The 23,369-nt window shown below is 41.7% G+C and overlaps 1 protein-coding gene across 2 annotated transcripts in view; it reads right to left on the bottom strand.

The window, feature by feature from the left end:
• Positions 1–22,206, bottom strand: part of ppp3cca (protein phosphatase 3, catalytic subunit, gamma isozyme, a) — a 36,122-nt gene extending 13,916 nt beyond the window's left edge. The window contains exons 1-6 of one of the 2 annotated variants that reach the window (XM_085474607.1): positions 21,237–22,206; positions 15,621–15,818; positions 13,279–13,403; positions 5,299–5,410; positions 3,100–3,245; positions 1,660–1,799 (exon numbers count right to left, since the gene is read on the bottom strand). In XM_085474607.1, the coding sequence (XP_085330733.1) occupies positions 1,660–1,799; positions 3,100–3,245; positions 5,299–5,410; positions 13,279–13,403; positions 15,621–15,818; positions 21,237–21,297 (782 nt within the window). In that variant the 5' untranslated portion in view covers positions 21,298–22,206. The remainder of the gene's footprint in view (positions 1–1,659; positions 1,800–3,099; positions 3,246–5,298; positions 5,411–13,278; positions 13,404–15,620; positions 15,819–21,236) is intronic. The other variant, XM_085474608.1, reaches the window with a different exon arrangement.
• Between the last annotated feature and the right edge of the window lie 1,163 nt (positions 22,207–23,369).

Here is a 23,369-nt window from a genome sequence, read left to right as displayed (position 1 = left end):
GATCCTCGAGTAGAAAGTAATATTAAATAAATTCTAACAACAGCTGATCAAGCTTAAACGTGCTGCTGTTGTTCAGCCGCTGGTTTCCTCTTTCTGGTGCAAAGTGGGCCAAAAACAAACAAGAGACATGGACTCACGACAGAAAAGCCGATCAGCTGATCATTAAGCAGTTTCATGATTGAAGTAGCAGCAAGTAGAGGCAGTCGCTCCATATATCGCTTGTTAAGCTTAACGCAGGAATGCTTTACAAACATTCAGAGATGGACTTACACACTTGCTTTACTTCTCTCGGGGATAACTTTGTTGGAGATGAAATGCCGGGTTGCTAGCGAAGCTCCACATGCTATCCAGACCACCGACAGGTCCCGCATGCCACAGCCACTCTATCACGTGATGCATACTGCTTCGACGTGCTAACGTTCTGAGGTGAGTTACGGCGTGTTGCAAGTTTTGTGAGGTGCTTTCGTGATATTTAATGGATCGGATTACATTTTTTATTTTTCTCCGATATCCGATCCAGTAATTTAGGTCAGTATCGGACCCGATACCGATACGTAATATCGGATCGGTCCATCTCTAGTATACACCAGTGGAAAAAAGCAATCCTTTCAATGTTGTTGGAGTAGAAGGTCATCATACTGTTCCCTGGATTTATCAAACAAGGCAGGTTGACAGTCGGCATAACAACTACAGTGTTTTACATTTAGGTTAGGTGTAGAGTCGCTGACATCGCTGAATGCAGGTCGTCTATTGTATTTGGCTAACTTTTGTGTCAGTCTCAAAGACTGTTGAAAACTGACCACATTCTAAACAGGAAGAAACCTTTATTTAGACATTCTGACATTGTGAGTTATGCATATGTAATGTGTGAAACACTGCAAACCGCTGTGACAAAAGTCTTTCCCAAATATGAGCTAAATAGTTTCTTAAAAGTACTTACTTTGTCACGTGGAGACCACAAAATGAAAGCTATGATAAGTCCATCCAAAGTGGCTGACCAACTCCCCTAAGCTGCCATCTCTTGGTAAGGTCTGGTGCAATCTCTTAATTCACTGATGCATTTACCTTCACTTAATACAGACTTACTGAGGAAGCTGGTTACATCTCAAGTTGCACACAGCTGATGTAACTAGCTCCAAGCTAACTGATTTAGCTTATCTCAGCCTAACATTTTCTGTCATAAAGGACTGTGATAGGCATTGTTCAATTTTTCCTCTCTAATCTTATTACACGTAATCACCTGGCTGTTGTTTCCTATTCTGAATAAGCATTTTGTATCTTTAAACCCACAGAATTCTAAACAAGCCATTTAAATGTGTAAATCTCTAACATGTTTGTCTGCTCTTGACCATTGCTGGACCCATTTCCACAGAATATTGTGAAGGAGCTCTTTGAATCTGTTGACCTATTTTGTAGAGGCACACTGAATGTGTTGACCCATTTTGAACATGCTGTTTTTATCTGCTAACCTGTTTTGAGAAGGCCATTTTTGAAAGTGCCTCAATAAGCTGATTGACCTATAAAACAATGAATCCACAACCTGTGACCTGCGCGATGCAGCTCGTTTTCAATTCGATTCCTCATTATTATTATTAAAGTGCTCTACAAGGGCAGTGCTTGTGCAGAGCGTAACAGTGACGCTAAAAGCGGCAGTTTTACCTGAAAAAGTAAGAGCAGCCTCTGACGGAGTTGTGGTTGAAGTGTTCTGATGTTTTTTCACTGCCGTAGTCCTCACCAGGGTCTGCCCAAATCAGGTCGCACATTGGCCCGAATGCTGGAGGCTCTTTAAATCTGTCTAACTGCAGAGCACAAAATACAAACATGCTTAGCAGAGGAACTGTTTGGTTGTGACAAAGTGGCTAAAGCCACAAAGTCAAGGAAATGGACTCTCTCACATGAAAGCACTCCATTCAACTGCCTCGATGGAAATGACATGGAAGGAACTGAAAAAATGCATTTTTAACCGAACTCGCTTTGTTACACTAGTTCTGTCCCTGCTGACAGAACTAGTGTAACAAGCTGAGAAGCTTGTGAAAGGCTACAACCCTGTTAAACAATAAAAACCGATAAACAATTTCTGGCCTTTTTATTTTGACTAAAGCCCCAAGACCAAGACAGCAATATGCCAACACATCTCCTAATACTTTTTTCTATCAGACACACAAAACAGAAAACACGTCTCTAACATTTGCGATATGGTGTTATTTATTTACGTTGGACTTCGTTCTGTTCACCTGGTTGTGTTTGTGGCACTCCAAAAATGTATGTTGCCAACAGGGAAGTTGCAGGGTGCCCTCTGCCAGACAAACTATGTAACGTCAACACTCAAAACACGACTGAAGAGTGTTTATCCAGAGTCCAAAAGTATTTGCCCAACGAGTATTTATAGCTTTTAACTGTCCATCTCTAACAGACTGTAAATAAGAGATCAACGTAGCTCCAAAGCTAAAAAGTGAAGCCAGTTTAAGCCTGCCTTCGTTCTATCCATCCATCCATCCATCCATCCATCCATTCGCTTCCGCTTATCCTTTTCATGGTCGCAGGGGGCGCTGGAGCCTATCCCAGCTGTCATAGGGCGAGAGGCGGGGTACATCCTGGACAGGTCGCCAGTCTGTCGCAGGGCCAACACACAGGGACAGACAACCATTCTGACCCCCGGCCTGATGGTGGAATTGAACTCAGGACCTTCTTGCTGTGCGCAACAGTGCTAACCACCGTGCCACCTGCCTTCGTTCTAAATATAGTAAACTAAGTTGATGACTTAATTTAGATGTTACTGTGTTTTCATGTCACCCTCTGGTGCTGTTAAATGTGCACTTTATTGTAAAACTTTTGTTTTCAATAACAGCCATATTGGTTGTCCTGCCTCAGTTTGACCAGGGCATCCATGGCACAGACAGGAAATGCCCATTCTGGATTTCAACCTGCCAACAGTGGAACAGGCTGTACATCAAAGCTAGAATCACGTGTAATGAGGCATGACGGAGTGAATGATCTGCGATTAGAGCTGACACTTTAACACATATTCTTGGAACATATAAGAGATTAACTTGAAAGGCAGATCTTGATAATGTCACAAGCCAGCGGTCGATCACTTACTTTTCTTATGTCATCTAGGCAGTTGATTTCTGGTGAGAGTCCGCCATGTACACACAGGAACTGCTGGTTGAGTAGGGCAGCGAGGGGCAGGCAGTCAAAGGCCTCCATACAGGCGTCATACACCCGTTCAGAGTATTTAATTTTACCTGCAGTAAAAATAAAGATTGGGATTCAGTCTGAGGTCATAATTACTGCCAAAGATGGCAAAAAGTCTGTTGAACTGGCTCACTACAGCAAAGGTTTGGTAGATGTGTTATGAGCGGCTAGCAGAGCTGCCCTGCCAACTGTGCCAGTGGTGATTGTTTCCAGACAGCTTCTACAGCGCCACTTGCAGAAGAATGAAAGGGTCAGATTAGGTCAGGAGGAAGTCCATGCCTTATAGAGGAGAAGCAGCCAGGACAGTACAATGTGAGTGCCAGTTTGAAGACAGTGCTACTTTAAGGTCATAAAGGGGAGTGTGGAGCTTTGAGCTTGGAAATTAAAGTTCTTTACTCTGTGAAAATGTTTTAGTAAATGAACATCTTTAATGCTTAGTTGGAATAACACTGAAACACTACTCATGGGATGAGAAACAGGAAAATGCTATTTCTGCAGTTAGCTAAAGTAAAGAGTTAATGCCGTCTTATGAATCTAGGTTAACTCTGGACTCCGCACACTAACCCATGTCTTCCCAGAAACGACGTCATGGGGCTGTAGACCATAACAGATAAGATGAGTGTGCTTGGTGATAATAAACTATGCTAAAACTGTTTATTGATGAGAACAAAGATAATGTATTCATTAAATAAAACAGGTCGTCATTGTATCGCGCTTGCTCATGAGGCTATGAGCTGCATTATATCTACCGCACAACAAAGTTGCCGTCAAATCCATTGTAGCAAGCCGCTGTTTCTGCCGCTTGTGCAAGTCTCTATGTCTGTTACTTGTCTTATTGTGTAAAAGATTACACAGAGGGAGGTTTCGACCCCTTTTTTGTGAGTGCTGATGTGGAGGTATAGTGGCGACGCCTATCATTCATGAGAATAGCTGTGGGATGTGGAGGAATTGCAGGAATAGATGCAAGGATAACAACATGGTCAACAGAGCCTTAATGCAGTAGCCAATATTCTGCCCACGTCATAACTCCGAGTTGTACACTGTGAGGATCAATCATAAAATAAGTTGTAAAATAATCCCCACTCTTGACTGTTTAATCTGAAAAAACAAAACGTTCTAATATCATTAATGCTCCACTTAAAACAATAAGGCAACATGGGTTAAAACATCGTGTGAGGCCACACTGACTTGGATTGCCACATTTTACTACTTCTACAAACCTTTCCTGTGTGTACTACAAGACAAGGCTACGAGAGAAGTGTGATTGCAGCTGCAATCAATTACTACAACAATCCCTAATCTCTCTGATTAAATTTGTTAGTGTTGAACTGATTATCGATCAACAAGCTTTTCCGATCAATAAGCTTGCCCCAACCGAACAGGTGGCAAACTGTGTGTGTGTGTGTTTGTGTGTACAGATGAGGTGGCATGTGGGTGGGTGTGAGCAGGGATGTAGTGAGTGAAATCTATTTGCAACTGGCAAGACATTCTTTGCCGACTGCTTTCTGAGTTTGCATGCTAATACCTCCACACTTGCTCTGCACACACACACATGCAGCTGTCACTGACTGAAATCAAAGTGTGAGTGTAACTGTCTAAATAGCATCAACAGCATGCCTCGCTGCTCTCCATGCTTCAGCAGTTTGCTGTCGGCAAGACAAACGGGACAAAGGCTTCATCTCCTCGCTGGAGATTCGCAGATGAACTGTTGCATGTTGTGACGGGACTTCCCAATTCAACGTGTTTGTGACAAATGTGTCCTACTTACGGGGCGCTAGTCATTTTACTAAAGGGGAATAGAGAAAACACTCCACTTCTCTGGCATGAAGTCTGACTTAACATAGCTATGTTTCCCAGCACTGTGTTTTCAATTCCTTATTTGTGTCTGCGGTACTTGAAAGTGAAAAGAACTATCAATGGGACTAAGGAAATACCTGCGACAGCAATCCTGCACTCACACTATTAGCACCAGACTGCACCATTATATCTGGGCTATGTGTGAAATCTGAGAGCTGACTGATACAGGTCAATTTAAAGTGGTACAGAGAGCATATGAGCCCCCTGGGCTGGTCTTCATACGGCTGAGAAAAGCAGCACACTTACATTCCTGTTTGAAGGTGAAATACTCGGTGAGGTGCCGGCACTCGTGGTTCCCACGCAGCAGGAAGAGTGTGGTGGGGTGGTTGATCTTGAGAGACCAGAGGTAGAGAACGCACTGAGAGGAGAGACGGCAAGAGAGAAATGTGAGAAAGGTCAGAGACGTGTGCTCATAATTCTATTCAAACATATTCAGTGTTCTCCACACACAGGCTTCCCTCACCACTGTCATCAAGAGCTGTTCGAGGGGGAACTGTTGAGCTGCTCTTTCAAAGGTTTTAAGGTATGGACCTTACTATGTAAAGTCCCAGGAACTGATTTTTGGTTTAATTTCACACTATATAAAAAGCAAAAACAATATTTATGTTAATTAAATGTGTTATCTCTCTACATATGAACTAGATTTAATCATCTCTTGAATATGTTGACATTTTTACAACAAGCGTATTAGCATCCCAGATGACCCTCTCAAAGGCAGCAAAAGGCCCCGCTTTCCAACACAATTCACATTGTGTGAGTATTGAAACATTGTTACTATTGTAAAACAGTGTTCCAAAATGTTGCTACTATTAACATTTTCATATTTTAGAGCCACCGGAGATACAAAGGAGACATTACCGGTACTTATTGCACACAGACTTTATTTTGGCTGGCCACCCGGCCTTAATCAATTATCCAGTTCAGGATCATGGGAAGGGAGTATCCCAGGTGACATAAGGTGAGAGGCGGGGTGCATCCTGGAAAGATCTATCATAGTATTAACACTAAGTAATAGACAACCATTCAGACTCACAGTTACACCTATGACTAATTTAGAATTACCAATTAACCTGACCTGTGTGCCTTTGCACGGTGGGAGGAAACCAGAGTACCCAGAGGGAATTCACACAGCCAAAGGGAGAACATGCATACAAGCCCCAACTAGCCAATGGACTCATGTCCCATGGAAGGACTTCAACGCCACTGCCTTGGACTGCAGCTCGCAATGGTACTCCTTCTGCTCTGGAGATCTGCTGCAAGATGCAGGCTGACTCTAAGCAGAAACAGCGGGTAGCTGAAGAGAGCTGGTTCATGTCTTAAGCCAACCTCACTTACAGATTGGTTACAGAACAGAACAAGGACTACTTTGCCAGCTGCAGTCCAAGACGATGGAAGGCCTCCAGGTGGACTCAGGGTGAGAGATGCCCTTATTATGTTCTTGCAGCAAGATACATCATATTTTTAGTTCCCTTAGAATGTGTGCATCTCCTTTAATGATAGACAACCCGTATACCCCTCCATACTGAACAATAATGTTTAGTGAAGCATACTCATATTAGAAACGCTAGAAACAGCAAATGTTGGAATAATTACTCAGGCAATTATCTATCACTCCATCCATCCCTGCTCTTAAAATGAATGTGCACTCTCAACCTTTGACCACTTTTGATCACAAGGTAGTTGCACAGGCCGCATGGTGGGAGACAACCTGTCTGCAAACAATCACAGACTAACTACAAACACTCTCAGACAGATTGGTGAAGGTTTCCAAATAACTGCTGCTTAATTTATAAACACAATGTGTCTCACTGCAACGCAAGGCTCAAACAGACTGGTTGCCATCTGGTTATATTCCTATATAAAAGTAAGGTATGAGTGCTTATGTCATTTTGCAGTTAAATTCCTGTCCTGTAGAAACTGCTACAACTGCTATTTGCTTTCTGCCACATGAAGCTCCAAACACACATTAACCATCATACGCCAAACAACAGTTTGTTTTTCCCTTTGCTAACCAAATATTAGAAGCAGTGGGATGGGTTTCGTGTGACTACATTACTGGTTCTAATTTTAAAAGAACAGAACAGCATTTACAATCCAAATCCAAACATGCTTTCTCTTCAGTTCATGCACTGTTCAATAGCTGCTGCTTGACACTCTCAACATGCTTTTTTAACATGTGCAAACCATGGCCCGCTATCGATGCAACGAGATGCCAAGGTAACCAGAGCCTGCAGGTGTGTGTTCACGCAATGTCGAAATAAGGTGGTGGTGGTGGTGGGTGCACCCATCTCATCTTATACACATTGATCACTGAGAGGAATATCAGACTGTGAAGTGCAGGTAAATGTGTTGAGGGGGCTGTCGGTGTGACTTGCTCTCTCTTATGTGCGGAGGCGTAGGAAAGGACATGGCTCTGAGTGGCTTGAAGCTGACATGGGTTTTAATGAGAGCTCTCTGCACTCTTTCAGCCAGCTACTCACGAGCGGGGAAAAGAAGACAAAGAAAGGGGCATGGAGCTTTGTGTGGCAGACATGAACACTGGCTACCTTCACCTCATCTCCCACAAACACACACACACACACTCTCTTCAGCCTGTGCATGGTTTATGTAGGGGTGGAGCTGGGGCTTGGACGGTTTGTCCAAAGAAACACTTGCTTGGATCCAAGAGAATTCACTAAGTGAATAAAGAAATACACAGAATAAAACAGGTTGTGCACACACAATGAATTTAGACTTTGGCAAATTGCTGGCCTGCAGTGGTAACGCACTGCTTCAAGAGGCTGCGGTGACTCTTTATGTTACCTAGGTAACCACATCCTGATATCCATTTTCCTATATCTGCCTTATGCATTACTGAAGTGGCCTAAAAAAACACTAGCCCTGCTAGTGAGATCAAATGGCTGCAAATCTATAGGTTTTACACTTCAGTGCCGTTTCATGGTGACTTTAGGCTGCTTCCTCTCATGTGTAGAAACAATGACACATTTCAGAGATCTTAATCACTATTTTAACAAATCAATAGCTGCCAATTAATGATTATTTTATATTTGTAATAATCTACCTCAATCAAAAGTCTTTAAGAGAAAAAAAACCAGACCATCTAATCTCAAATTTTTGAGAAAAATCATCAGAATTTAGAAGGTGAAATTGGAAGTTCTTTTTTTTTTTTAATTCACTTAAATTATTAATTTATTAAAAAAGAAAAAAAACTGTTTTACCTTAGAATGACTGACTGATCCACTGTTTTAGCTCTAGACGAATTAAGAAAAATGCAATTACGAAGTTGCTCAACTCAATTTTTTCTAACAAAAGGGACAACTTCTGGGATTAAAAAAAAATGAACCCATCAACTAACAGAAACTGCAATTTCTCTACTGACCCTTTGAGGCTGTCTGTAAAAATCAAGTGAATTTTCATAGACTTAATATACATAAACAGACAATTTAAAAGCATATTTTCAGTCTTGTATATAAGAAAAATGGTTTTGGCAACTGTCTTATTTGGACCATATGGATCAGAGTCCAAACTGGTGAGTTCACAGCAACTGTGTCCATCTTTTATCTTTGAATTCAACTCGATGCAAAGCTTCTACTACTAGCTTTGTATGATTCCCAGTCTAAAATAACGCTTGTTTATCTCATCCTTGGTGAAGCCCCCTAGTTATTCCGCTGTCCCTCTTCTTCTAACTTTAACCCAGCTTTCTTTTGATTGGCTGTCACTTATAAACAGAAAGCTTGAACAGCAGATGGGTGGTGCTTCTGAGTTGTGTGCCTGGGATGACCATAATAGTGATAGTGTCCCTCATGGACATAGAGCCAAGATTACAAACACTGCCTGAAACTGAGCATTCAGAGCAGTCTGAAGCCTGAGTTTTCAGCTCACACAGATTACTTGTACATACACTGACTACATTTAATCTTTTGCTCATGTGCTCATGAGCATCATCATCGAAACAGTATATAAAAATACAGCAAACAATAACAAAAACCAAATTGTGCTATTCCTGTATGTGTGCTCCAAAGCTAATCCAGTGTCTGGTACTGTTAAAAAACTATCCTGGCAGCTTATTGGATTGGTTTCCCCTCAGCAGCATTTTTAATTATATCCTAATAATTGCCTGGCTGCATATTATGTGTGTATCCCATTACTTTTAATTAGTTGCTGCATGTTAGTTGTGGACTACTTTGTGACCCCAGCCAGCCACAGTAGGTTGTGGAGTTTTAGAACCACAAGAAGCATACCCAAACAAATCAAGCTGATTCTTAAGAGATGCCACTGTTTCTAGAAAAATGTGGTGAAAAAATATAAGCGTCTTTAGTAAAAACAAATCTATCTTCATCATCAAGAGCCTTTCATTCCCTTTGCTACTTCTCTGCCCTTTTTTCATCTGTGACATTTCACCCACCTCAGGCAATAACCCAGGGCCATCAAAAGACCCCAGAGGAGGCTCAAAATGTTAGCATACGTCCTAGTTGACTCTTACATAGCTTTCATTTTCTGCTTTTTCTCCACAAATATTCAAAATACTTGAAGACATGAATCAGGACTGCACACGCCCTTTAGGAAAAACAAAAAACCCCACTCATATCCATCATGTATCTACTATCAAAAGGTGCAGCGATGTCTGAAAGGCTCCCTTCAAGCACTTATGGACCAGCTTTGGGCCCCAAACAGTCACTATTTCTAGGCTCTTTTCTGTTATATAACATAACTTTTACAATTACTATGTTCTTAAGTTGTCAAATATACAAGACGCCGGGAAGAAGGAGGAAACTTAGACTCCAAAAGCCGGTCCTAGCAGGTCTGGGGCTAAGGATAGAAGTCGTCAACAACTGAAATGTCAAAATGTTATTTATATTTAAAACATCAATACTTTAGATGCTCTACGAGGACTCGTGCTCCACAGGGTGCTTAATTCAGACCAAGAAAAGTACTTACAGGAACAATCTGAAATGTGTGCTACAAGGAACCCACTGTTAATACACTAACTCATACTGAGTCTGAGTAAGTAACAGTGAAGCTTGAAATTCACACTACTCCCACAAGGTATCCATATTTTATTTATTTGGGGGTTTTTTGGGTTTTTTTTACAAATCTGGCTCTCAAGGCTATTTCACTGCCATCTGGCATAATTTCTCCCTAGTTTTTGTTACCAGCATGAGTGCTGACATACAATATTGTGCAAAAGTCTTGAGTCACCCCTCGTTTCTTAATAATGTGCTAGGAAAATGGCAAACAGCAATACAATTCACAGAAATATGTGCGAACATACATGGAAATAAAGCATATAAGACAAATGGAATATGTACAAAAAGGACATTCAAAGCTCTTCTTTGGACGCTGTCTGCCTTTTGTTTTGTTTTCTGTCAAATTTTCACGCTGTTTTAATAATGTCAAGGTCTGGGGAGGCCAATCCATGACTGACAGTGTGTTTTATGCTTTTACAGCAAGGACAGTGCTGTAAAAGGATCACTGGGATCACTGACATGCTCAAACAAAGAAGCCGTTTCCGTCAATTCTGACAAGATTAATTCAGTTCTTGTGGCATACCTCAGCCTTTTCTCCACATTTTCCTTAAGAATTTCTTCCTCACATACATTCTTCCACTGAGACCATTTCTAATGAGGCTTCAGTAAACAGTAGATGGACCAACTGAAGGGCCACATGCATCTCTCAGATCAGCTGTTCATCTGCTATAGATAGTTTTAGGTCTGCCCCTTCTTATTTCATTCTCCATGTTAGGGCAGGGCAATATGGCCAAAAATATTTATCAAAATATATATTAAAAAATTTACGATAACGATATAACTGACGATAATTGATAATTGATGTGAGACAAAATACTTTAAAACTCCGCAACTTTATTAGTGCAAAAAAACCCATCAATGTATTTTCACTTAAACAAGCAGCTGTTTTTTTATGGTTCGAGGTCAGTAAGCACAACCAGAATTCATACATAAGGCGCACCGGATTATAAGGGGCACTGTCAATTTTTCAGAAAATAAAAGGATTTTAAGAGCGACTTATTTTCCGAAAAACACTGTAATAACAACGGCCCGCTTGCATGCTCTACCAAAAGTTGTGCCAAACCAGTTCCACACCACTGACGTTGCACCATTTTTACAAACCAATTCTGATTAATCAGTTTCATTCAACGATCCGCCTTCACCCTTCTCATTCTCCGTCGCCCCCATGCTTTTTCTGCCATGTGCGTATGAAAACAAAGGCACTGCGCATGCACGTTTTACCCATATTCTATTGCGATATTTTATTTTCTTATAGTTGCCTAACATTATACCGGTATTACCGTGAACAGTATGATATGGCCCAGCCCTACTCCATGTGTCTAGTTCCCTCAAATGCACACCACGATGACACCTGCCAGGTTTCAGGCTCTTTTGGAACCACCTTCAGTGATAAATTGTCTCTTATGTGTAGACATAACACTGAGTCATCCCCTCAGTTAGATGCTTTTCTTATGCTTGATTCATATGCCACTGTTTAGTGGCTTCAAAACAAAACAAAAAAAAACCCTCACACATTCCCCTGAAAATGGTCAGATTCAACAACTGGACTGAAAATAAGCGAAAAAGCAGCCAATGTCTTAAAAAAAACAAAAACAAACACTTTTAAAGACCTTCAGAGAGCCTGGAGAATGATTGCTCATGACAAATTTAAAGGCTACAAGAAAGTCTGGCTCCTTGGGACCAACACATAAATAAATGCTTGTTTTTTTGTAATGTACACAAACCATTCCAAATGTGTGATTTATGTTTTACTTTAAATGGTAAATGGTAAATGGCCTGTATTTATATAGCGCTTTACTAGTCCCTAAGGACCCCAAAGCGCTTTACATATCCAGTCATCCACCCATTCACACACACATTCACACACTGGTGATGGCAAGCTACATTGTAGCCACAGCCACCCTGGGGCGCACTGACAGAGGCGAGGCTGCCGGACACTGGCGCCACCGGGCCCTCTGACCACCACCAGTAGGCAACGGGTGAAGTGTCTTGCCCAAGGACACAACGACCGAGACTGTCCAAGCCGGGGCTCGAACCGGCAACCTTCCGATTACAAGGCGAACTCCTAACTCTTGAGCCACGATCGCCTTTAAACCAGCTCACCATTATAACTGCAATAAATTCAAACGCACTACAGGCACAGCCCTCCAGCCAGAGATCTTGAGAGTCGCACTGCAGCTTTCTGCTCCACTCCTCTGTCTTATTTTTAACTGTTCTAATCAGCATGTAGAAAAGTGTGCCCTTTGGAGGTGTCACTGAAATAAAAGTTAGGGCACAAAAACCCATTTGGTCAAGGAGCACTGCAGTAGTACTCACATTTTAGCAGCCTTTCTCACCATGAGCAACCATCTGAATCAAAGTGGCACTGAAACACGCTCAAGTCCAAATGCTTTTCATTACATCAGCTCTAGCCCTTTCAATGTGACTTGCAGCCAGTGGTCTTACTACAACATCATATACACTTAGAATACAAGCAGCAGTATAAGAAGCCACCAAAACATAACTAAACTAGATTTGACTTTCTGACAGTAACACTTGTATCCAAATTGGATATAAAGACAGCTTTTTTTCTTAAACATACAAGACATACAGTTAGAATACATCAAAACATATCACACTGTTAGATAAACAATAGTAACTGATTACATTAGCATTTTTTCCCAATCCATTTATTTCCCACAAAAGAATGAGCCTGCCTAGCATTTATTAACAGCCCAGCTTAAATATCTGAAACGCTTTACTCAAAGTCGCCAGATCTGAAATCAGTCAGAAAAATGAGGAATAACCCTTCTAAAAAAAAAAAAAAAAAAACTACAAAGAAAAACCAAAACATTGTTATAAGTCTGATTATTTCTTTAAATTCATAAATTAAATCTCACTACTTAAGCTAAATGCTTTCAAATTGCTATTTTTTTGTTATTGTAAAGGACTTCTTAATCCTTAAAATTGAAACATTTAAATGCAAAAAAACATGAAAATATAAAAATTTGGAAGATAAAGAAATAACCTTTTAACACTGACACATGCCAAGATAACTGCAGATAATTTTCAAGCGTTATCTGTGAACCAAACCTATACAGCATGTTCATACAGTGTTTACTGATACCAGAGTGAAAAATATTCAAAAGAGGAAATAAATGTTTCATTATTATTAAAGTAAAAATAAAAATGACTCAAATATACTAACACAACTACTCACCTCAATACTGAAGTACCCTCGATCTACGTAGTCACCAAGGAAAAGATAGCGCGTGTTACTCGGTGAACCTCCGACTTCAAACAACTTCATAAGGTCAAAGAACTGTCCGTGTACATCTCCACATACTGCCAAAGACAGACAAACACGTTGCTCTTAATTTCTCAGTTACATATTATAGCCATATTACTTATTCTGGATATAGATGCTGCTCTTATGAAAGTAATGGCCATAAATGCAAATAGTTCAAATAGTTCTCCTAAAAGATTTTATCCTACTTGTTGTTTTGATGATGATGGTGGACAGAAAAGTCAAAAATGACCTTTACGTGTTTGGGACCAGACGATGTGGCCCACATCTACTTTAAACCATTTACTGACTCCTTGTGGCTTTTCACCAGTATACTTCTGGCAGGCTGCCACTGCTGCACCCACCAGGCTTAACAACTCTTCTGATGAAAACTCTGCTATGATCAGTGATAGTATATCTGTGACCTGTAATCCTGGAAAACATGGATTCCATAGAAATAGAATCACAGGGAGAAGGCGATCACTCAGATAAAGTAGGTATTGCTTCACTCTGAAGCTGAGAAGGGTCACTGCACTCTCCTTTTATGACACCAGCCAATGGGTTTTCTTGTTATTCCTTATCTAGTGTGACTATAGGATGCATGCTTGGTAGTCTGTGTGGTCACAGGTGTGAAAGCATGTAGATATCCACCTGGAACCAGGTCAACTTAGGTCAATAGCGGACGGTGAAACTAAGGTTACCAGTGGGCTCAAACCATGCTAATGTGACATCACGACTTCTGACGTGTAGGATGGTTTAATGTTGTTTCAGATATGCATGCCCGCAAGCAGGTCGGTCTTTCCATCTATTTCATATTATTGTAGGACTATAAATAATCCAGACGGCACAGGGGCGAGAAGCTGGAAAAATAAAAACCTACGTTCGCTTCATTTCCAGTTACTAAAGCTGTGCTTTTCCCTGAGTACAGACACGCACCTTTTAGATGAGGTGAGTGCATACTTAAGCATACAGATAGATGGTTACTCAGCTGTGCTGCTCTCACAGTTTCAGAGCAGTGACCAGTGCGTAAGCTATACTGTGACTTGACAAAGCCGTAGAATCCCCTCAATGAATGGAAATATATACATAGAAGGGTTATAGACACTGCAACAGATTATTAAAGATTGAGTATACTGCACGCTAAATTTTAAGCTAAGTTGTAAATGCTGATGTTTGCTTGGCACGCAAAAGGTCGCTGGTTCAACTCCAGCTGGACACACAAGGCCCTTTGGGGTTGCGTCAGAAAAGGCATCTGAGGTAAAACTCAAAACAAGCATGTGGAGCTACCTGCTGTAGTGACCACTTGTGACAAGGGAGCAGATAAAAGTCACTTCCTTTATCATAACAATACAGACTGTGGCGGTACCTTTCTAACCTTTTCAACCATTGTAGAGGTGGAGGGGGGAATTCTTTTTAAGTTGAAATTTTTTTTATTATTCACTGTCACTGAAGTCACTACTTCTGAATTATGCAGTAAATGAAAGCCACTTATCTGTGGGTTCAATGAGAACGAAACAGTAGCACAGCCAGGACTTTGTACAAATACTTCCTGCGTATTTAAAGAACAACTGACCAAGCAATACTTCTCATATCTCTTTACCTAGGACTACTCAGCTATACAAACTATATGAGCTGAATGAGCTATTCTAATCAATCACATAAACGTGCAAAGCCATATTTATCATGCTTGTCATCCCCTCCCCCAGAGTTTAGCTTTAGTAGTTTTAACAGGGTTTTGCTTCCTGAGGTTGAAAAACAAAACAGAGTATGATAGGGTCAGCTAAGGAGCTGACACTTGTCAAAGCCTGACTGACAGCCTGCGAGGCCCTCTGATCTGGTGAAAGAGTGAGGCGTCAGCCATAGAACATAAACAAGCCTGCAGTGGAATAATGCTGAAGCATCACCGAAGCAGACTTTAAACATCTGCTCAGATGTCTTCAAATAGCTTGTTTATTCTACATCCACCTGCTTTACACTACTTGACAGTGATAGTCTGTTGAACTGTGCTCTTTACTGTATGTCAAAGTTCAAAGTCAGTTACAGAGGAGCAGCACAATTTCTTAAATGGATCTAGTGTAGGGTACAGCACATGTGGGTGGGCAATATTATCGAGAGTCCGAACAGTAGACCTCCAGCTCAAGGGTAATCTGCATTTTTGTTAGATTATCCTGGAAACAGATCTGAAAAAATATGCAAGTAATACTTAAATAATGATTTCCAAATTCACTAAACACATGACACAGTCCTCCTTAAGCTCCTAATATCGAGCATCTCACCTGTAATAGGTGCCTCCACCTCCAGCATGCACTTCTCTTGACGGAGGATGTTGGCGCCGTCATTGATGATCTTGAGAGCCACGTCCTCTTCCACGCGGCCCTCCTTGACGAGGTGGTTGCGTAGCAGCTCAGCATTGGGCTTGCCATCTTCATACAGCTCTTTTATAGTCAGCTTATGTTGTGGAGGGTATGGCACAGCTGTTGATTAACAAAAACAAAAAAATCATTATGATAGTCATATTTGAGCTTAGGTTGGCAGCTGCATGACAACTGAAGGGGAGCAATGCCGTCACAGGGGAGTGAGACAATCTGTGCCAAAATTCAAACTTCTGCCTGGATTCATGACTCAGACAATTTAGAAAAATTCAAGCATGATGATGCTCATTATTTATCAATTATTATATTTGCTTGTTCTTAGCCATCCAAGATGACATCATTATGGTTCACCAATAAACATCAACAAATCCTCGATCATTCGAGAAAAACCTTCCATGGTAGGGGTGGGACCAAATCTCGATATTGTCACGGGATGTGGGGTTTCCTCCTGAATTATGATAAAAAGCTAAAAATCTGTCAAAGTCAAGCTTATAAGGGCATCGACAGTAACTAAGTTGCTGGCAACATATTCATTCGTGTTTATATAACGAATGCTGCCAAAATTGCTGCATTAAGATTATTGGCCCAGTTCATCTGAAAATCTGAAAATGTGTTCGTCTAAACATCAAAAAAAAAAAATCACTGCATCCTTAAGATGAAGTGCATTTGTGGAATTTTTACACTGATAGTGCGCATTAATTAGCATTAAGGGCGTAACCAGTGTGAAGCAAAGCAATCTGTAATGGTGTAATCTGGTTCCACTACAGCACCAGCACAGAGCTGCTAATGTCCACTTCAGACATACTAGTCTGGTAGTAATGTTGCAATATTCAAAGATTGTCCAGAAAATCAAGTGAAGTGGAAATAGATCATGATAAGAAGTTTGTTTGGATTTCTTGGTAATGATCAAGATTCCAGTCAAAAATCATTTTTCCCTTTTTTGGTTTTTAATCTCTAAGTTTTTCTTTTCCAAAGAAAAACTCCAGCATGATGCAAAGTCTGAAGGCCTGATTCTCCAGAAGAAACCACCATCACCAATTAAGGATAAACTGATTTTCACCATTTGTGAGCAGCCGCAGATTATGATTCAATCTTATTTTTATATGGAGAGAAAAAAAGGAGACGGCTTGGAGAAAAAAGAAATCATAGGACTTATTTACTATATTTGCAAAACACCAAAAATACTCTCAATGTTCATTATTGCATTCAATTAATTATTAATTACAATAGAATAGAATAGCCCTTTATTGTAATTGTACATGTACAACAAAATTGCGGGTGCACCAAACTAACTATGCCAGAATAGAATATAACTATGACTAAGTATGACTAAATAACAAACAGGAAAATATGGATAAACAAGAGCAATATATACAAAAACAATAGAAAGGCACACATTAGAGAACAAGTTGCAAAGTGAAAAGAGCAGACTTGATCTCAATAGAGTCCGTGTGTGAGTGACCTGAGTGATGAGAGTTACTGGTGAGTGGGCAGGGTGGGGTGGGGTGTGGGGGGCAGTGTTTTTTAACAGTCCGAATGGCCCAGGGGAAGAAGCTGTTTGTGAGTCTGGAGGCGTGGGACTGATCAGATGGGCAGCGTATCAAACAGCTGGTGTGCGTTAGTTCTGTTGATGTAGTTTCATAGCAGTTTTATTAGAGTTTTCACCATTTCAATAATATAGAAACAAATACAATAACGCTACCCTGATTAGTACTTGGTGACAGCGGGGAGGAAAACCTCCCTTTGAAAAGGAAGAATGCATCAGAAGAATAAGACTGTGTGGTCCCAGCAGTCCACCCTTGGATCAAAATGTTAATTTAGAAGTATTGATACATAAGGACAGATTACCCCAGAAGTAACACAAAAGAAAAAAGCAGTAAAGAAAAAAAAAAACCAAAAACATTATGGATCTCAGCCTGCATTCACTTCAGCTGAAGTCATGAGGTGTGACATTTTCCTTGACTGAGCCAAGACGAAGTTACTTGCACAGAAGCAGCGACGCATACACCTACATGATGACTCCATGTAAGAGACAAACAACAAGAAGCCCTGCACCTCACTTAACCCCCCCAGCCGCACCCTCCCTCCCCCCATAAGCTGCTCCACACCACCTACACAATCCTTTTACCATCATCACTAAAGGTCAGTGCTTTTGAGGCTGAGACCTGAAAGCATCACGATCAAAACACAATTAAGTGAGTAACAAGTAAACCTGGAAAATGTATCACAGAGGCAGTGTGACAGCAATGCAGTTGGGGCATTAGCTTATCGTGTATGGAAAACAACACGTTTTAGTAATCACGGAAGCAATATTTAATCTAGCTCTCTGACAAGAGACTATAATGCAGGGAATTATATCAAAATTGCATAACTGTTTTAAAACAGTGTCCACGGTGTAGATTAGTGCTCCAACACTGGCATCATGGGTTCATAAAGCTGCAGGAGCAGATAGCTGCCGACTAATCTGCGCTAGCTCAAAACAATAGTAGAGGGAGATCCAAGCTCTCACTGCCTGGGTCTGAGAGGTAAAACGGATTATGCCTGGTACGCCCAACAACAGACCAAGCGAACACAAATGCATTATGCCACCAATTAATTATGGTGTAAAGCCACCGTCTGTATGGCATGCAAAAAGAGGTGAGCCGATCTGGGATCGTGCTGATGATAGGACCCTTCTTTTAAACCCATCCCTCACAGGAATCGTGGAAGGAGACAAACACCGGTATCAGCTAAGTGGTGCAGGCGGCAATGATCACAGAAAGGAGAGAGAGAGGAATTCTGAGAATACTGTCACACCTACACACAGTAAATCAAACTGCAAGCTGAAGAGAGAAAAAAAAAAGGGATTCAGACTTAAGTGTGAGTGTTTTTACTAATCAGTGATGTGGTGCCTGGGGTTGCCAAATGTATTTGTCACTCAGGCTCATGCCATGAGTCTAGACTAAGAGTTTAGAGGCAGATCTGCAGATTGTTTTTTTTTTCCCCCACAAGGAAATAAGTGCCGTGTTTTTATTGCTGGTGCAATAAAGCAAGGGAATAAGTCACAAGATGTTATTTGGGCGACAAACTACTGCCTGGCCTGTAGTGGAAAAGCTCCGACTTGACTAGCCTGTGTTGAGGACAAGCTGTCATGCACTGGCTAGTGTGGTATAAATAAACAGTAAGTGCTCCCAAGCATACAAGGCACGGCCGCAAAGAGAGCTGTAAGCTGAGGTACGAGCCTTAAGAACAGATTAGGTAAAGCCTCTATTAGCAAGGGCTTCGAGATTCAGGGGCTGTTTACTTAAAAGCTTTGTCACACTGGAAGAAGGTTCCTGTACGGACAAAGCCGGCCCTGTTTAAGAAAAAAAAAAAAAATCATAAAGATACAGAATGGGCATGACATAACCTGACTGTTAAACATTTCAGGCAATAGCAGCGCTGACCACATTTACAAGCAATTGCCTGGAGGCTAGCTGGTAATCCCCCCCATTCCCCTCACATGCTGGACAATAACTTTTCTCAGTGCCAGTGGAGTGAACAAGCCATGCAGCTCAACAGGAAAGAGCCTGCTGTCCTCCAGTAATGATAATAATAGCAGTAATAATAAATTCTGGGGTTGATTTGCCTGCACGATCAAGACTGGAGCTGTCTGTTCAAACACAGATACAAATGAACCTCTGGCTGCCAGTAAACACACACACGCTAACACACACACTTACACTCTCCACTTCGTGGTGAGGGGGGGGGGGGGGGGGGGGGGGGGGGAAGCGAAGCAGCCCGCTCATTTACCCAGTGAAGAAAAATGTTTTGTTAAAAATAATAAGCTAATAATATAACATTAAGCTGCCACCGCCCTGAGAGTGGCTTCTTATTAGAGGCTGCCTGGCCTAATTAGCATTAATGTTTGATGAACTCTTCAAAACTACACACACACACAGACGCAGGGCCGCTACTGCACCGCATCAACACCCACAGCCTGGCAGGACAACAAACGACTCAAGAAACAAAGACGCGACTATCTGCCATCCTGCCCACTGAGGATAATGTTTTGGACAGTGATATGAGCCGGCGTCTCGAATATGTTCGCTATTGTTTCAAAATCCACACAATGGGAGAGGATTGAATTACAAAGATGCGGCTGGGCAGAGATGAATGGAGTGCACTGTGGCTGCATGAATTGTCAAGTCCACTTCAGATTGCTCTAATTATCAGTGAATGCATTACCCTTCACGAGCTAAACAGGCACAGCCTGGGTTTTTAATTTCCCGTCTCAGTCACTCGATCAAGTGGGGTGGTAGTTGCATCCGCTGCCCCTGTGGCCTGTCTGATTTTATTTTAGGTGCAGGGTCAGATTTATCACGGAGCAATAATCGAGTTCGATACGCATCAAAAGTGACACGAATCTTTACGAAGGGCCAAATCTCAACTTCACTGAGGGTCTTGCGGCATCGCTCAGCTGTCAGACCCGACTCTGAGGGACGAAATACCAGGTCAAAGGAAGTTAATTGAGCTTAACTGCTGACTTACACAACCAGAGGAGCATTAGTCTCAACAGGTCTATCAGTTAAGCCCTCTTACAGTCACAGGTTAGACGGTAGACTCAAACCCATTGTTTTTGTTACTTAAAATCTGCACTAATAAGAAACCGAGCCTCACTTCAATCTACAGTCCTTCTCTCCTCCCTGTCACTGTGATGCTCTCTCTCTCTCCACCATGTGGCTGGCCATGTTGGGAACATCACTGGGGAGATTCTTTCCACAATTAACTCACTCTCTCCCTTCTGGCTCACACTTCAGCATTCCAGTCCCCTGGCAGGACACTCTACTAGTGCCCTTGCAGACAGCGATGGAGGCTGCTTTGGCATTAAGAAGCAAGCGGTGGTGGTTACAGGGGTGGGGTTAGACTCTCTTTCTTTGGGGGGCTACCTCAGACTTTGCTATGCCTCAGCCATCATACAGGAGACACAACAGATGTTCGCCCAGTCTGTCCAATGAGCCTGGACGATGTAAGCGTGAAGGAATCCGTCTTGTTGTCGAGCTCCACTGGTAACCTGAGCAGACCTCGGGTATTCCCAAGAGAAGGCCTCATGATTTTAGAGTTCATTCATTTGAAATATCAAGGTGACCGGAGAGGACGGCTTCTCGGCTTTGATTTGTGCCAAGCTGCGATCACTGGCATAGGTACCAGTGGCCAAGTGTGAAAATAATACTTTTATGAAATCATGATCTTGACCTGATTCAGGTTCATCCACAGATATCTGAGCATCCCCCTGATAAAACTGAAAGGCTTATGAGACTGCAATAGTACACATTAGTATTCACACACGTACTGATGATAAGGTGAGACTTTAAGTGTATATGTCGCTTTATAAAGCGTGACTTGTGTGACCAGGTATAACCATTAAGTGCAACTCTGTCATGCAACAGCCCGAGTGTGTTTAAACAAAGTTTCTTCAAACGCTACAGGTGGTTTTCTGTACCAAACGTTAGCTTCCAGTCAAATCATGCATGATGCGCTGGTACTGTGAGAGACTCTCACCTTTTACGAGCCGTTCCGTTGTGGACTGTTTCTCCGGCTTGTCTTTATCCTTTCCTGACATGTTTCCACTGAACGCTAATGTGTCGGGGCTTAAATCTCGAACACTTCTCAGCCCGCTAGTCTCAGGACCAGCTAGCACCCAAGTCTGGCCGTCACCTCCGTCTTGACTTTCGGCTGGGGGGGTGGGGGTTCAGAGGCACTACTACTTTTATGTTCGCCCTCCCTAACGAACTGTGCAGACTAGAGAACGACAGAGGTCCAGCTTTTGTTGTGGTTTGACTAGCTAATAACGTAGCTAGCTCGCAGAAACATTAACACTAGCGAATAACTATAGCACAAAGTAGGAATTTTGACACTGTCGTAGAAATACAATTAACGCAAACACTGACAAGCGCTTGATGGTCTATATTTGTCAAGTGCAGCAAATAATACCCGGTTGTTACCCAGAGGGAGGCTGCCGTTAGCAGCTAATCCGATTTAGTTACTCTTTTTCAGCTAGTTAGCCAGCTAACATCTTAACGTATTGGCAAGTCGGCGGACAGGCAAAGACAGCAGCGGAAGATTGGCGTTTCATCTTCAGTGTGCGGGGCGCTCGTTGAAGGAAACAGTGACAGCAGCACGCGAATCGCGATTATTCTGAATGCATAAAGAGCGCAAGTCCTCCCGAGATGCAGACAGCGTCTTGACAGAGTATCCTCCTCCACCTCCTCCTCCTCCTCGGATTAAACTCTAATCTGACAGTGAATGAGGAGCAGCGGCGGGTTTCCTACAACATGGTGGAGCCCATATGACGTGACTATGGAAACGCAACACGTGATTTAAGGGTGCGTTCAAAACGACAAACCCACTTCTTCGTATTGTTCTGTTTTTTTAAAGTAACCCGCAGTTTGCTTGGTTGCTACATATAAGCGAATGGAGAGACTGCCACCAAATACCACGCCAGCTAATAACGAGTTACTATGTCAACCGTGACAATGTCTCCCTCTGGCGTTCTCCTTTGGATTGTCATTTTACTAACTGTCAATGAACGCTTCCTGTTTTATTGATTTCCAAGTTAACTAATGCAAAGTTCGATCGTATAACTGGGAAACTGGTCTTAGCTGATACTTTAGAATGTGTGATCTTATATAGAAAATTTATATATAAGAAAGGGTTTAGAATCTATAGGAAGACTTAAACATGTGAATGGTTGTTATTAAAATTTCCGATTACGAGGTAAAAGTAATCCTGTGAGCCAACTGCTCAGGCTTTAGACTGCTTTAATTGCTCAGCTCATACATTTTTTTTAAAAACCTGAATCCAAATTATGTCAAATTGAGGGGATATGCTTATTACGGTCATTTCAGAATCCCAGCTCTTGCTGTTCAGTACAGCAACTCTGCTCTACTATCCTGCTGTTTAGACCTTCTGTTTGTTAGAAGCAGCCAATTAGAAGAAAGCTGGCTTAAGAGAGGGTGGCTTAAAAATGCTTGTTTTTGTCAATGAATAAAGAGCCTCACCCATTTAAGATAGATAAGGATTATTTTATGAATCATGTAAAGCTAGCTAAGTAGATCCACTTTAGAGATTAATAATAATGTATACTTTATTGATCCTCATGGGGAAATTCCTCTCTGCATTTAACCCATTCACTAAGTGAAGCAAGGGGAGCAGTGTGTAGGGACGGTACCTTGCTCAGGGGTACCTCAGGGTAGCCGTTCAGTGGATTCGAAACCCCCGACCTTCCGATCATGGGGCCACCACTCTACCTACTGAGCTATCCCTTCCCTTTATTTATTTAGTACCCACAGAAGTGTAACTAAAGGGTCTCATGTTTTTTTTTTCTCAAGGAATAGCTTTGAATTCAGTAAAGGTGCACACTGTTGTGTTTCAGTGCACTTGCAGGTCCAACAAGAGACAAAGTAGGTTTTTCCATTGCATGGATTCAAAAACACCTCTTATTAATACACAACATTTATGATGTAGTAGCCTATTTAACCTAATCATATTGTAGTGGACAACCACTCTGCATGGACATATGTTTATATCAAATAAATGTAGAGTTGAATTTTAAAGACTGACAAAGCCTGGAGGCTTATTGCTCAAGAGCACTTTAAAGGAGTTAGACTTCTTTGTAATTCTTTTAAGGAAGGC

This window comes from Copadichromis virginalis, linkage group LG12, assembly GCF_057382275.1.
Source record: "Copadichromis virginalis isolate Kocher_CV1m ecotype Utaka linkage group LG12, C_Virginalis_male_GT1.1, whole genome shotgun sequence".
In the NCBI taxonomy this organism is placed as follows: Eukaryota; Metazoa; Chordata; class Actinopteri; order Cichliformes; family Cichlidae; genus Copadichromis; species Copadichromis virginalis.
This window is presented reverse-complemented; position numbering and strand designations above follow the sequence as displayed.